This window comes from Scophthalmus maximus, chromosome 10, assembly GCF_022379125.1.
Source record: "Scophthalmus maximus strain ysfricsl-2021 chromosome 10, ASM2237912v1, whole genome shotgun sequence".
Classification (NCBI taxonomy): Eukaryota; Metazoa; Chordata; class Actinopteri; order Pleuronectiformes; family Scophthalmidae; genus Scophthalmus; species Scophthalmus maximus.
In genome coordinates this window covers 22,227,905-22,244,747 of record NC_061524.1, presented here as the reverse complement: position 1 = coordinate 22,244,747, position 16,843 = coordinate 22,227,905, and the positions used below count along the sequence as shown (strand labels likewise).

At 41.0% G+C, this 16,843-nt stretch overlaps 1 protein-coding gene across 1 annotated transcript in view; it reads right to left on the bottom strand.

The window, feature by feature from the left end:
- sh3bp5b (SH3-domain binding protein 5b (BTK-associated)) overlaps positions 1-16,843 on the bottom strand; it is a 32,346-nt gene that overhangs the window by 4,920 nt on the left and 10,583 nt on the right. The window contains exons 4-6 of the mRNA XM_035607482.2: positions 1,812-1,976; positions 1,392-1,522; positions 5-47 (exon numbers count right to left, since the gene is read on the bottom strand). Of these exons, the coding sequence (XP_035463375.2) occupies positions 5-47; positions 1,392-1,522; positions 1,812-1,976 (339 nt within the window). The remainder of the gene's footprint in view (positions 1-4; positions 48-1,391; positions 1,523-1,811; positions 1,977-16,843) is intronic.

Sequence of the window (16,843 nt, the reverse complement as noted above, 5' to 3'; positions counted from 1 at the left end):
GTACCTCCAGCTGCAGATAGTACTTCGCCTTCATCTCAAAGTAGGGCCTGCGGAGGAGGAGGGGTCAGGAGGGAGGGAGAGAAGAGAGGAAGAGATTCGATCAGAGGGGAAAACATATAGCGTAACCCAGAAAAGAGCAGTACCCACATCATCACCATGGCAACCTGGAGTTAAAGGAGTTGTGATGCTGGATGAGTGAGCGATGCAGAACAGGATGGAGATGCTGCCCGGCTGCAGCTGATAATTCAAAGCGACGGGATTCAGAAAAATAAATGTGGTGGAACAGAAGTTCAAGTTTGGTTGAGTAAAATGTTCATTCCTCTTGAAAACATACTAGCAGTGCACTCGGAGAGCAAATATCTTGTGTACTTTCATACCTTAGATTCTGTTTCTTTTCTACTTTATTCTATTATTACATTTTCCCTCTCCTGCTACACTTATGTGCTGCTGTGTCAATTTTGAATTTCCCCTTCGGGGATCAATAAAGGTTCATCTCATCTTATCTTATCTAATCTTATCTCCGAGGCTAACACGCTATCTGTAATTTAGTGTCCCGGAGTTTTGATTCATTTAAAATTCTATTTCAAAAGACGTCAACTGGGAACATTGATGCTTCTGAGCTTTCTGAGGAACTTGAGATACTGTCGGAGGAAATCAACTCGTGACTGCACCAGATTTAGACACACCTTTAAAACCTGACTCTTGAAATGACAGTTTGGTTCTGAGGTGGTTATGAGCTATGACAGAGTTTCACTGCTTCAGCTGCAGAGAGAAGAGCAATCTGACAACCAGACCACATCAGTACTCAACATTGGATTTGAGAACCGTTCCAGGTCTCTCAGTGTTTCAGGAGAGTGACTGTCCTGGATCCGAGGGAGACTCGTGGGCTGCTTATCTTTCACTCCGTGGTGATGGTGCTGGCAAAAGCACAAGACATTACTTCTTTGTGAGCAGCGGAACATTTGGCTAACGTCAGCCAAGGGCAGTGCAGTGACAGTCTGCGTTAACAGGCTCGGCAGCCCGGCCCCTCGTTCCAGCACAGAACACAATCAATGTCCAAATATTAAAACCAGGCAGGAAACAAGAGCTGATGAAAACACTGTTGTACAGTGTGACTAGTGTGAGAAGTTTCACTGCCTGTTTGATCAGGTAGATTTGTCTCTAGATACAAAACTGTTTTGTTTATCTGCACTGTGGTTTAGAATTTTTTGTTTGACAGGTTTGAACCAATAACTGTAAATGATGATGGACGACATGACACCTCCCAAAAGTGAAGCCAAATCATCCTGATCGCCCCCTGGTGGCTGGCTGTAGTATAGGTCATAAGCCCCGACCCCTCCCTGTTAGCAGACGGGACTTGGACCGAGGCAATTTCAAACTGAGGCTCTTACTTGGATTTGTTGATGGTGCGTTTGAGTTTTTTCTCCAGCTGCTTCATGTGACTGATCGCCGCTGTATATTTTGCTGCCGTCTCCTTGTGCAGCAGCTCGCTTCTCGTCTTGGTGTGCTCCGCCTCCATCACCTGTGACAGCCAATCAGAACTCTCTGTCAGCAGCGCACTGAGGCTGAAAATATTCTGTTCACTTCACTCTTGCAATGTTCCATCAACCTTGAATTTTGTGAAAAGTCTTAATAAGCGAACAAACTAAGTAGAAGTGTCCCATTAGTGGAAGGTCGCAGGTTTTTTACAATAATAAAGTGAAATGTGAGTAGTGTTTAGTAATAATAATAATAATAATAATAATAATATTTGTTTGAGTAGAGTTTAGTAATAATAATAATAATAATTGTAAGATTTTTTTGCTCCTCACCCTCTGGGTGGCGTGGTTCAGCATCTCCTGCCACGCCGAGTCAAACTGCCGGTTGTCCTCCTCCAGGAGCCTCTGCTCGGCCAGGGAGATGGTCTCCTTCGCTGCCCGCAGAACCTCGGTGGCTCTCTGGAAGTCCTGCGTGGCCTTCTGCGCCTCCAGCTGGGCCTGCAGGAAAGCCACCACAGAGAGAATCATTAACAGGTGGCCATTATCACATTATATCTGTTGTAGATTCATTTCAATTCACTGACTAATCGCTCAAGCCTCCACACATGGGGCGCTGGCGCTACTAAGCGGGCTAACCGATGCCCTGATTTCTCCATATTCTTTTAATTTTAAACAGTTGCCACCTGAAGTAATTACGGGAAATGTATATTTTTGAGGTTGACCCAGGGAAAAAGTCATATTTCCAAAAGGAATTCACATCACACGTCAGTCAGTCTGACTTTTATTTCAGCAGCATCACTTTTATAAACCCCTCAACTCCATCTGAAAGCAAAAATCTATTTTCAACACTTAAAGTCAGTATGAATATAGAAGTCTTCTACTGTGTACTTAAATAAAATGCCTTTGTACGGTTACAATAAAGTTAAATACAGTACTGTTATAATAAAATTACGTATAGTACTGTTACTGTTATGGTAAAGTTAACTACAGTAATGTTATTATGAAGTGAAATGAAGTACTGTTACAGAAAAGTTAAATACAGTAATGTTATAAGTTGGGTATAGTACTGTTATAGTGCAAGGGGCTGTTACTGCAAGGCAAAAGTTAAATCACGTGATAGCACTGACTATCACGTGATTTCTTTCTCTCTATATATCAGCAGACAAAAAGTCAAAGTACGTCAATAAACTTTTCCCCAAAGATGGTTTCTATAATTTTGGTAGATGGGTTATTGATGACATTTCTGTAAATCCAATCAATTTGCATCATTGCCAATAATGAGTTTATTTACAACCAGGGATATTAAATAAATACACACAACCAATGTGTCTATGGGAGTATCCTCACATGAACAAATTGTCTCTTTGCCAGTTCTTTTCATTTACATTATACAGCACAACCTTGATTGAAAATACATTGGATATGCGCAAAAAAGGTGTTAGTAGTCAGCTGTTTCAGTCCACAGCTGAAAGAGCTCAGCTCTGCAGATGCTCAGACATCATCCTATGCTCGGTGTAATTTCATTATGGACTAACATCAACGTGCCAGCATAGCAGGATCCACACAACCTCAGCATTGTTGCCGTCATGTGGTCGGCGTTGTATTCCGCGCCGCCTGGCTGCTTACCTACAGTAATGTCTCCGGCATTGTATGTTACTATCTGCCATGCTAGGGCCCGGGCAACATTAAAGACAGCAATTATTCTGGCAGGTAATACATTTATTTCCTGTCAGAAAGAAGTGAGTTGACCAACAAAACTCAACTCGTCTCCTGTTTTGTGTGGTTTGTTACATACTTGCATGGATGCGACTAGACGTGAATGGCCTGACACGATACATGCGTAATTTGCCTTCACTTGAAAATATTTCAACTCGAGCGAATATTCGCTAAATACAATTGGCGTTGAGATCCTCCCTACATCACTGTCGTCAGTGGTCCTGACGTTGTAACAGACACGGAGGACAAAACTATTGTGGCTGTGTGTGGGCAGCCCAAGCTTTTGTGACGCGAGATGTTATTTGTATCGTGACCGGGTGAAGAAGGAGAGGGCTTGACAGGATGTGACCGAGGAAGTTGGACACTAACTTTGGCCCCAGTTAGCACAACCACTTTGTGTGGCTTTCCCATCAGCATTCCTGTCTGACTTTTAAGATTTACATTCAATAGTTCATGTTTGTGTGTGTGTGTGTGTGTGTGTGTGTGTGTGTTTGTGTGCGTGTGTATATGTGTTTGTCGGAGTGGAAGGAAGAAAGTGTTTATTGCCTTATTTCATACGAATAAGCACAAATGATTAGGAACTTGATACAAAAATTCACTTTGCGTTTGGAGTGACCACCAATAGTGAAGTTGGAAGTGAACTGCAGGCATCGATTCATGATCCCCAGAGGATATCATCATTTTCATCAGTGTCGGGGAGGTTATTTTTGATTGGGACAGTTAACAGATTAAAAATGACCTTGTTAAAACTGTAAGAACAAGGGGTGCTCAGGGGTACTGCACCCCTCCTACTGGCAAGGGGCTGTTACTGCAAGGCAAAAGCTAACTAAACAAACCAATACTTTTTATACTATCAGATTTCATTTCAGAACATTAATTGTATTTCCTTTTCATTGCCAAACTTTCCAGCCCGCTGGTGATAAAGGTCTAAGAAAAGCAACGAACGCTGTTTTTCTCTTCATTCGTCATCCCGCTGAACGATCACAGTCTCACATGGACACGTGTGCTGCAGTTTAAGTCTTGTTTTCCCTCCTTGTCCTCCTCGCCTGTCACGTTGCCTATGAGAATTCCATCCCACACAGGCTCACCCACGCTCCCGCCATCCATCCTCCCCGCTCCGCCTGCCTCATTCCGTCACACTCTGCTCGGGGGGCTTGATAAGAGGAGAGCAGAGAAAATAAATAAGATATACCACAGGGTCCTTTAACTGGACAGATACACTTCTTTGTGCTGCATATTCCAGCAAAGCAAAGCGTCGGTTTTTCATGGTTATTGACTTTTATAAATGAAAGCAAAAGAGAAAATAAAAGCATGAAGCGTGTCAGAAGCGTCGCAGGAGCATCTGAAGCACAACAACTGGCCAACAACTAAATACAGTATGAACAGAAGGGATTTATTGTTCCATTTTCGTTCCCTTTTATGCCTCTTTGTCCTACTTTTTTCATCGCATTGTCAACATGTCAGCTACACGCGATTTAAACATCAGCGCCGTCCTCCTTTAGCCGGCGGCGGGTTGACAGGGGGGCTTGTGACAAGATGAACGAGTGGGAGAGAAGAGTGGAAGGGAAGGCGAAGCAAAGATGATGAAAGAAATTAAAAGCTTAAAACGTCCGTCACAGAGTCCATTTGCCCCCGGCCACACCTATTTCTGATCATAAATATCAATGAGCGGCTCAGAATCGCACGGTTGGCCTATTCGTCTAAAAGTAAGGTCCAATAGCTTCTGAATAATCATGATGGGCAACGATCAAACCAGAACACAAACCAGGTGAAGGACTTCATCTCGACTGTCAGCACCTAAGAATTTTGCAGTCGAATCAGATTTGGCCGTTCAACGCCTTTCTTCGACGACCTGTTCCTCTCCTTTTATCAAGACTATCAAGCACTGATTTATTGGACTGCCACATCTTTGAACAGGGATCAGCTGGACCGCATTGTTCACGTAGAGGAAAGTTATTCTCAGAGCTAACAAGTGCCAACTAGGCTAACGGCGTATTAAGTTGCTGTGAGCAGACAGCAGAAAATGACATTATCTCGGAGCATGACCGTGCAGCTACATCCGTCTCTCCCAGACTCACCCTGGGTCCAGGTCCCTGGCTTCCTTGACCTAAATACACCCAGAGGTGGAATGCTCGATTTGAACAAAACCTCAGTCGACTGAGAATTTGATTCCTCTACTTTCAGGGGGGAAACCAAATTGCCCCTTGGTGACATCAAAGCTGTATTGCCTTTTTGTGCAAAGGGAAACAGTCTTATTTCAAATTATTTGTTTCTTGAGCACCAAGATTCCACTTCACCGGAACTAACACAGCCGCAGACCAAAAATACAACACGAACATCATCACAAATCACCAAGCGGGACTGGAGGACTAAAGTGTCCTATTTCTCCGTCTTTTCATTTTTTTGTTTCACTCGTCCTGTGCCTTTCCTGAATAAGCTCTTCCTTTCTGTCCCTTTTCCTTTAGTCACTCAAGATGTTTTTCTTGCCCTCTTTCTTCCTCCTCCGTCACTGATCCAGTTTTGCCCATTTACTCCCTCTTTTCTTATTGGCCCGTCTCTTCCACTCCATCGCTCTCCCCCTTCATTTCTGTCTTTTACCTGTCTCCTTGCATGTTCCTCTATTTCCTTCCCGTCGTCCTCCGCTCTCGCCCCCTCCTTGTTCCTCTCATTTGCACTTCGGCTTCATGTTTTAATCGCCATAGGTGCCGCCGATGAAACTTTCAGAGAGACGAGTTTCCAGAGGGCAGCGGTTGCGTTAAGTAATGCAGTGCTTCAAAAAGCTGAGCTTTGCTCAGGGCAAAAAAGATTGTGTTTATCCTTCAGATCTAACTGGGTCAGGTTTACATTATATTTATTATTATCAAATCCTGGTTAACTGTTTCTTTTAAATCAATACTCTTTACGTTGAAACCACCTTCATAAAGAAAAAAAAACAACCTTGCTGGTTTGTTTGCAATTTTCCACGTCCGTCTCATCTCTGATTAAACATCAGCATTTTCATTCACAGGTTTATTATGATCTCTTATGAATGTTGTCACCTAATTATCTCTTACATAGAAAGAGGATTAAAAAACATTTGTTTAAAATAACTAAATGAGCCAATTTTAAGTTGTTGAGGAGATTCTTTTCATGTTGGATTAGTCCAACAATGTGGGGCAGAAAAAAAGGGAAAACCCTCATACAACGATCTTTATTTTTTTAGGTCAGTGTGTGAAATGATAAATTATAGCACGACTGACACTGGATTTGGATTACGTAAATTATGTTGACAAACTGGTGACGATAAATTGGCTTTTAGTTTTTTTGGGGTCCTCGGAGAGTAGGCCTACATACCTCTGCCAAGGCTATCATCTACCTTGCCAACTTAAAGAAAGCGCCGGATCCGCACGTATGTTCAGATCCCCTGAAGGGGTTCTTCGCTGGGTCATGCCCTAGCCCTCCACAAAATTTAACGGAAATCGCTTCTGTAGTTTTTGCGTAATCCTGCTAACTGACATACAAACAGACAAACAAACGCTAATGAAAATGTCAAATTTTTGCGAGGATCGTTTTTAAGACTCGGCTGAGTGGGACATTTTAAAGTTGAAAGAACAAACTTGTAAGCACCCTCTGGTGAACAAGCTATTTTCTGACCAGGGCCTTTATTTACCTCAACTGGAGAAGCTAATGGGCATTTATTTCTAATTCCCTCCAATCGAAAATGTAATAATTGGTAGGTAGTCTTGGTTTGATTTGGCCGACCTACTAAGGTGAAAACATAACCTCACTGGCAGAGGTAGTAAGGTACTGATGTTAATGTATGTACATGAAAACGTACACTCATTAGCATCACCACCCAGTGATGCTGCTTCCATTTCACTTTGGAATATTCACCTAGTCGAACCAAATTCACCAAGTCAAACCAGATTTTTCCTCTCATCTTGAAACCAAACCTTTTTCTTTTTAATACATTTCAGCTCTCACAGCGGAGCTTTAATTTCTTAACATTAATGGCAAAATTAAAGTATATAATTACTGTCACATCTGAAGCCAGACTCGCTGCTCAAGGACACATCACATCATTTTAGCCAAGATGGGAAGTTTTCATTAGATAAAAGTTAGTAAATCCTTGATATACATAGTCAACTCACTTCAGTTGTATAGCGCCAAATTACGATATACTTTATCCAAAGGCACTTTACATAGTGAGGTCAAGACCTTAAAATAATAGAGATGAACCTTTATTGATCCCCTGTAGGGCAGTTCCAAAATCTGACACAGCAGCACAGAAGTGTAGCAGCACAAGGGGACAATGTAATAAGAAAATAGAGAGTGAGCTGCTCAGTGCCCTATACGATACTTAGAGCAAACTCGATGATGATTACAATTGAAATTACAAATAGTGATCCTAACACTAAACCCAAGATGATGTTGTCCAATGTGCTTTTCCCACAGCGGGGATTCGTCGGTCCTCTGATATGTGCTTGAAAGCACTCAATGATGACATCTTCCACACACAGATCTTGTAGAAGTAGCATGTATTTAAGCGTCTTGCCATACTTGGCCCGAAGCTCGGTAACCACAGCCTTAGCCACTTCCTTGCTGTCCCCATTGGGAAGCTGCAACTCCATGACAGGGAGTCCCTGCATGGTCTTGAGTACCAGTCGTTGAATGTGGCAGAGCAACATCTCCATGTTGGAGTCCTTTAGCGTGCCAGACTTCTTCAGGACTTGCATGATCACCAAGACGACAAACTCACAGAGCTGCTTCTCCGTCTTGAAAAATGGAACTTCATCTGTTGTGTCCTCCACGTTTCTTTCCTCACTTGTCACAGACTCTGTTGTGTCCTCCACATACTCCCTGTCTTTTCTGTCCTTGCACATCCCAGAATCTGTTATGTCCTCCATAATCGCGGCATTGTTTTGGTTCTCCATAATCTCGATTACTGTGTTGTGTGCCACTCTCTCCATATGCACTTTCTGTCTGCTTTGAGGTCTACCTATATATACAGCCTTAAAATGTATTTGATCTCACGTGTAATGTGAAATCAAAGACAGATTAAATTACTGTGTGAATGCTGATTGGCTGAAAAGCAGTGAAGATCAAAGGAAAAGAATTCTGTGTTAGTGGGATTTTTTAAATATATAAATGGTGGAAAACAGCATTTGTATAGCCGTTTTGGGGGGGTTCAAAATTTCTGTCTGGTTCCATAATTTTTGTGATTTCTCCTGCTGTGCAGCTCCACTGCTAGGCGACAGCAGTAAGGGTGAAAATGTTGACCTTTACACTGCGTGCACAATTATTAGGCAAGTTGTATTTTTGAGGATTCATTTTATTATTTAACAACTACAGCGTTCTCGCTCAATCCAAATGTTAACAAAGCTCAAACCTGAATATTTAAGAAAGTAAAAGTGAAGTTCTGTCTTTCTTAAGAGAATATCTCAGTGTGCAGAATTATTAGGCAAATATTGGTGCGCAGAATTATTAGGCAACTAAATGAAAAATGAATATTTTCCCATCTCACTTGTTTATTGTCATCTGTTAAAGTGAAAATAATGAACAAACAACTCTAAATATACAAATAAACATTTCTTACATTTCCCCCCAAAAAATCAGTGACCAATATAGCCACTCTTCTTTTCAATAACCGTCACAAGCCTTCCATCCATGGAGTCTGTCAATTTCTTTATCTGTTGATGATCAACTTTTAGTGCAGCAGCAACCACAGCCTCCCAGACACTATTCAGAGAGGTGTACTGTTTTCCTTCATGGTAAATCTCCCATTAAGAAGAGCCCACAAGTTCTCAATAGGGTTTAAGTCAGGTGAGGAAGGGGGCCATGTCATTTTCCTGTCATCTTTAAGGCCTTTACTGGCAAGCCATGCATTGGAGTACTTTGATGCATGTGATGGAGCATTGTCCTGCATAAAAATCATGGTCTTCTTGAAAGATGCAGGCTTTTTTCTGGAGCACTGCGTGAAGAAAGTGTCCTCTAAAAACTGCAGTAGTTCTGGGAGTTGATTTTTAGTCCATCTTCAACCCAAAAAGGTCCAACTAGCTCATCTTTAATGATACCAGCCCATACCAGAACCCCATCTCCACCTTGCTGGCGTCTGCATCGAAGTGGAGCTTTGTGCCCATTACTGATCCAGCCACGGGCCCATCCATCTGGTCCATCAAGAGTCACTCTCATTTCATCAGTCCATAAAACGTAAATCTTTGGCAGTTAATTTGCGTCTTTTTTTCTCTCTACACGTTTCTTTCGACCCCGTTGACTTTTTGCAACAAAACGTTTGATAGTTCTGTGATCACACCCCAATATCTTTGCAATGTCAAATGGCTGCATCCCTCTGAAAGATTTTTTTACACTTGTTGACTTTTCAGAGTCAGTCAAATCTCTTTTTGGAACCATTTTGCCTAGGGAAAAGAAGCTGCCTAATAATTATGCACACCTTGATATAGGGTGTTGATCTCCTTAGGGCACACCCTCCCTCATTACACAAATACACATCACCTGATATGCTCAAATCCATTAAGCACTCAAGTTTATACAGGTTGGAGTTGGAAAATATGCATACAAATTATGATATGGTCAAAATACTCACTTGCCTAATAATTGTGCACGCAGACCAGACCGCCTAAGGTTCGGCCTTCTCGGTGTAGCTACGTCCTCCGAAGGAGGAATTGGGACACAGCTATAGTGAAAACTAAGTGGAATTCAATGCAGTCAGTCCAGAATTGGTGTTATATAGTCATGTTTTCTTGAACTAGTAATAATCCTGGCAGAACTACAAAAGCCTCGAACCCTCACCATGTACAGAAGTGGGCCATTTCATCTAAACTGAGTTGGGAAAATGATGCAATATTCGTATCTCACATCTTCTCCTGACGCCTGGTCCACCTACATTCATCCATGGAGGGATGACAAGAATGCCCTCCTTTCATCACAAACCTCTTCATCTGCCACAAATAACATAAAATGAGGAGGAGGGGAGTGTAGGTGACAGTATCTGTTTTCAAAGTGACCTGATTTGAAAAAAAACATTCCAGGAAATCTGATCATTTTCTATCTCTGCTCCTGCACAGTCTGGGACAGTAATGCCAATTAAAGCCGGCCCTCGGAGGCCATGCGACCGCTGTAAACACTGCGTCTATATCTTTCCCAGCAAACCCCAAATTTAACGTTGCTGTTTTTTCCCCCAGAGAGGAGGGCAAACTGTGTCTGCCCTAGATACGGCTATGAGAGAGCTTCAGGGTTGGACATAAGTTTGTCCATAGCAGGGAGGAAACCTCGGCCTCTGATGTCCGCTTCACTGTGTCTGTGAGCCCAACCACATCCATCATGGTACACGTGAAATACTGACTTATAAAAGTTTAAAAGAAAGTGAGACTGACATATTGACAAATTCTCTTTTTTTAAATATATTTTTGGGGCCTTTTAAGCCTTTATTGACAGTAGAGTTGTTAGCCTTAAAGGGGGACAGAGTGGGGAAGACACTCAGCTGCTGCAGGAGGACTAAAGCTGCTGCTACCACCTGAGCTATCCGCTGCCGCCGACAAAATCAATTTTTTGTAAAAACAAAACAATATTTTTGATAAGTATCTTTTAAATTGGGCAAACTAGAAGGGCACTCAGATAGGGGATAACTCCGCCAGTAATAACATCCTATCTCGCCATGTTAAAGAAAGTGATAAAAAAATCCTGTTCAAAATTCGATCTATCTAAGTTCAATATGTTTGGTTGTACTTGTGTTTTCTTCTTATTTATAGTTATATATAATAACAATTATGGTTAAACAGCAAAATATCAAGCCACAGTTACATTTCTTTGTCCTTAGAGTTTGATTATGACACCTTAGGGATCATTAACAATTATTTTAAACATCGTATCAGATTTTTTTTCCTTCCAATATCAGTATCAACCCGCAAAAAATTATATCGGCCAGACTCTATTTGTTTAATGCACCAAAAGTTCCTGGGAGGAACTCCAGTGTCACTTCTCGCATGTGCTTTCGTGACATAACGTACTTTGGAGACCAGAGACACCTTGTTGAGGATTTCTCCGGGTGAAGGTTTGTGTAGTGTGCGACCCCCCTGTCGCCTTTAAGTCAGGTAGTGTGAACAGCAGGAGGACTGAAAGCTTCACGATTAGAGGACAGCAAGTCGTGAAGTATGTACAGCGATCTTACGACTTTGAAAATTGTGTGTCTGAGCGACGATTAACGTTCAGCTTCTTGAGTCATGGCCCAAAGAACCACCATGATTGACAGTCACAATGACCTCGGAGAACAGAATTCTCATCGGCTCTTGCTCGAGTCCAATTGGATGTTTGTGCAAAATTTGAACAGCGGTCGCCTGCGTGGAGGCATGAAATTCTGAAATCATCACCTCTTCATATCCATGTTTAAATCTTTATTTATTCCGTTGCAGCTTCTGTTCGTAATGACATTTTCCGTTTTGAGGTGTTTAATAATAAAGACATTTCATATATACCGTAATTTTGTGATTGATAGATAGATAGATAGATAGATATATAGAAATAAATACAGGGAGGTATTCAGGACACAAACCCCCATGCACAGGTTTTTGTGCTCACCACCAACACCGAGCCAAAACACTCACATCCATTACAGCAAGTGAAGCATTTCTCTGCTGCGCTTCCCTACAATCGCTCACTTTATCCCTTTTTATTCCTCTCACAGCTTTCCGCTCCAGCTGCATTCCTCTTCAAATCGAGCATATCATCGTCTCAACGGCCGAGGATTTGCTAATCACTGCCCGCCCGCCCATCCCTCCTTCCTTCTCCCTAGATTTTCCCTCACTAATCTGACGTCTGCTCAAACTCGGGCGACTCTGAAACGATGTGCGATCGCTTCACAAACTTTTTAGCCTCGTCACCCTGACCCACTTCCTCAGTTAGTGTTGGGGCCTTCAATTGAGTGAATCTACCATCATCAGGGAGATCGAAGGGAAAAAGAGGAGGTTAAAGGCTTTTAGATCAGTGTATAGAGACGTGTTCCCCTCACAGATAAGTCGTACGTTTCATTCCTGCAACGTTTAGTGCGACCTTGAGAAAAAGAGTTGAGTTTAATCACAAATTCTGGGTCAGGCTGGGTCACACAGCAGAAAGAGCCGAGTCTGTTTGTGTAAAATCAGCAGAATCACTGGATTTACTCGGTAAATTCACACAGTGCTTTTGCTTCGTATACTTGTGTCAACAGCAAAACATTGTGTGTCAAAGTTGAACAATTATATATTCAAAAAGGGAGGAAGTCTTCATATTAGAGTCTCATCACACGTCACAGTGGCATTTTGTTACCAAGCTTCCTGCATCACTAAGTATGTGCTAACCTCTGGCATGACCAGATTGGTCTGAAACTAATAACTGTTTTATATAGCCTGTCGATGAGTCTCGACTCATCTTGATTAATCAAGTACCCAAGATGGCATCTTCAAATTACTCATTTTATTCAACCAACTATGCAAAAAAAATTTTTAAAATGACATAGAAAAGCAGCCAATCTTCACATTTAAGGAGCTGGAGTTTCAAGAAAATGTTGCTTGGAAAAGACTGGATGTAGACTTTGCATGCATCTCCGTTTAATCAAGACCTTGTGTCTGGATGTCTGACACTTGCACGTGTTACATGATGTCACCGTTTTTAAGAAGCGTGCTTGATGAAATACATGATGATTTGCTGAAATTAACTTCAGCAGGGGGAAAAGCACTTGGATGAAAACAACAATGACGAGTTAGAAGACTGAGACAAAGAATACGTCTGCCATGCAATGCGAATGTATATTATCCAACGCTCTCAGAGTTATGTCTGTATTTTATCTGCTATCTGGAGTCAAAGTTAAACTGCGTCGTTTGTCTCCACCCACCACTCCCTGTACTGCCTGCTGCTTATCTGCTACAGCAAATAATGTGTTTCTAATCCAACTGAGTGGGAGAGCTATGGACGGAGCACGGAAAAGAGAGAGAGGTTTTCCAAAAACGCAGAGAAACATGAATATTTTGTTACTACTATGATAATGTAGACCAGGCAAAGATGGAAGACAAACACAAAAAAGAGAGGAAAGAGTCTGATAGGGGAGATAAGAGAGGGGTCAAGGAAAGAAAGTGAGCAAGTCAACAAAATTAATCTGAATCCAGGGTGACCGACGGAGGACAACACAAGGTCAAGGACCTATTGAGCATCTTTAATTTGAAATATCAAAATCATTAAAACAAATGACATCAAGGCATTTTGCGTGAGTTCTGCCTAATTGTGGCAAAGACTATTTCCATGATTGTCACAAGCCGATAACAGCTTTGTTAAAGACATTACCATAATTGACAAGAAAAATAAATATTCACAGCCTCAAACACTCAACTGCATTTACTTGTTGACGGCTTTTTCCATTCCATAGCCTCTTTATTTACAGTATTTTCATAGGGTGCAAACAAAATCTAGAAACCATACTAGTCTACAGTACTGCAGGGAGTCAAAGTTTTCCATCTTCTTGTTACATACCTGAATGTCCTAAATGCCAATCCCTTTAAGCAAACCTTGTCTTTAAATGCCTAGGTGCAGCAGAGATCTGATAATAACTCCACCGCAGTCTGTAGCCACCAAAGAAAAGATACATTTAAAAGAAACTGTCAAGAGGTGGAAAGAGAGTACAAGTAATGATAAAGGTCTGATAAAAGAACAAGTCTGGCTTACCAAAACTGACATTTATCCCTCTCTGTTGATAAAGAGCATAGCAAAGGCTCAATCTTCATTTGGATTGCAAGCATAGCACAGACAGATACACCAGATGGAAAATGTTTAAATAGGTCAATGGACTATGCTGTTGGGAGGTTAGAAAAGCTGGCTGTGATTTCAAAGTCAGCGGTTTACAACTTCAGACCTGCTGGGAAAATCTGGATGGAGCAGATTAACGACCAGAGTGCCTATGAAATAAATCAAATAGACACATCAACACTGCAGATTAACAACTATATAAAAATGGAATAATACTCCATTATTACTGCTTGTTACTCATGGAGAAATTAAATGTAGTCTACTAACGTTAATTTGAAAAATTTGAAGTCGGCACTTATCGAACGTAGAACAGATAAATGTATCCATAGTATTGATTACTGTTTTGTTGAACACAGAGATCCAAGTTCCCAGTTTTCATTTTCTGTTTTCAGCAAAGATTCAAGAAATCCATCCAGTTCCCAACGTTATGGGGCCTGTACCTCTGTTCAACCAGGACGATGTTGGTGCAGGTGTCAGTTCAGAACTGGCTAATTTTGAGACCTTTCCCGCATTTCAACAGGTTTCCGAACAGGATGTCCAGTAGTTCACATTCCACCGTAACGTACCAATTTGTTGTTGGTTTACCACCAATAAACCTCAATCAAGTAAGAAGGTTATTACTTGAAAGTTGAGGTGATTTCCTTTGGAAAGAAATCATGATTATAAATTTAACTGAAAGGTAATTACATCTTGCATTTGCAGGTTTCAGAAAGCATCTCACTGCCAACGACTTACATTGAACACACATGGGAATGTATACGCTAGCATCTCCACCGAGTATAGCTGAGCCCGTTTCACTTTAAAATTAGAATAGGGGAAGAAGTAAACCAAACATCTTTGTTTTTTACATTTTAGTTGTCACAGCAGAGGTATAATTTCTAAAGATTAATGGTAAAATGAAATGATAACAGTCCTAGTCTAAAGCCAGACACCATAAAGACAAACGTCCTCATCATTTCAATCAAGAGTGGAAGTTTTATATCAAAAATACTTACACTAATGGGGTTTCCATTTAAATCTGACCTTGAACCCAACTTTAACTAGGTCCAACCTATAAAAGTTACACTTCTTCTATTCAATACAAGTGTCACATAGCAGTGCAGCAGAGTGGAACTCTTCAACTATTGAATTGTTCATAGTGATTCACTGTCATAATTTAATAAAATCCAACAGGAATTCCTTCTTGCCTAAATCCCCAAACATTTTAACTATCTTTTAAATCAGTCTTAGCTAAATTAGTCTGGCTGATCATGCAGAAAAGGAAGGTGCAGTATAACTGACAGTCAAGTAAAAACTACAAAACTAAAGAACTTATACAAATGCTTTTGCTTACAGAGTAGAAAAAACAAGGGTGGGTAAAAATTGTGATTTTAAAAGTCTTCAGCTCTGATCTGTGATTTCAATCTAGGGCCATAAAAATTTTAACAGTCAAAAGTCGTTCCAGACTTGTTGCTAAGGAAGCGAAAGAAAATGTCATGAGGAGACAGAAGTAAGTCAGACCAGCAGGTGAGCTGACAGGTAAAAGGAAGTACAGCAATCACACGCTTCCTCATCTCAGTTCCCATCACAGTCGCGACATTTAGGTTCACCAAAACCACAGGGGATAAATCTTCATTGGGATAGTTTTACAAAAAAAAAAAAATTTAGATAAATTTTTATCATTTACATCTTTATTCACAATTGATTAAGATTTTTGTTAGTTACAAACACACTTGAAGAAGCATGAACAGCATTAATGGTAACAGGGTTAGTGGTTTGACTCCCATTAGGATCCCAGATGCTACAGAAAAAGCCAAAAAATGGGTTTGGATATAAGATCATCAGTGTTAGAGTTTTGTGACACCGCTTGGATTAAATACAAGAACCTGAGGTTAAAGGCCAAAGAACAAGAGAAATTACTGTTTGGATGACAACGATTTCTTCAACGATTTTGTACTTTTGGCCACAAATCGAGTTAATGCCTCCTTGAACATTTACCATTTAATAAATAAGTTAAAAGGGAAATACAGCTGAGAAAGGGGAAGTCAAACTGCATCATCACTTCATAGAAACCCCTTCCTCATTGCCTGCATTTCAGCACAAAAACAGAAAGCTAGACAATAAAGGCTTTCAGAGGCTCAGTCGCTCCCTGTACTTCCTGACTGAGCTTCTACAGCTGCAAGGACGCTTATCGAGCTGTGCAGGTGGCTGCTTCCCCCTTTATTTATACACACACATTTTGCTGAGGCTTAGCTGAAAAGGGAACGGAGATCTAAAATTACTTTTGAGTTGTTCCCAATTTCTGCATTTTCTTTTCTAATCAACTAGCAATTAAATGGCATGCGTGGAAATTCTCCATCTAAGAGCTGGACAAATGTTTTCGGACGGAAAGGCAATCAATGAAAATTCTAGAAGGGAAAACATTTGCAGGAAAACTACAAATTAACAACCCATTTAAAAGATTTTTTTTTTAAATACTAGAGCCTAAGATATGTTCAAAAATACAACCTGGAACAAACACGGACAAAAAAAATAGTGCGATGAGATTCCAAATAAAGTTAATTAAAAATGCTATTAGACGCAAAGTTCGCTTCGCGCAAATATTTGCATGACGTGCGTCGAGATCCTTCCTACATCACTGACATCCGCGTCCAACGGAGAACGGGCGGATATACTTGGGTTGTGTTTACTCTTGTTACTTGTGTGATTAATTATAAATGATCCAGCGGCCCAAAAATATCAATCTCATCCGTCCAGTCCTTCCCCTCCCTGACTTAAGACATGGACTCGAGGATGAATAAATCACAATTAAAAGGTCTGTGTATTCAGAAAACTTGGTATCAGCTCTCACAGGCCTTGAAATGTGTTTTTGAAGATAGAGCTCTTTACTGTTTCAAAATGTT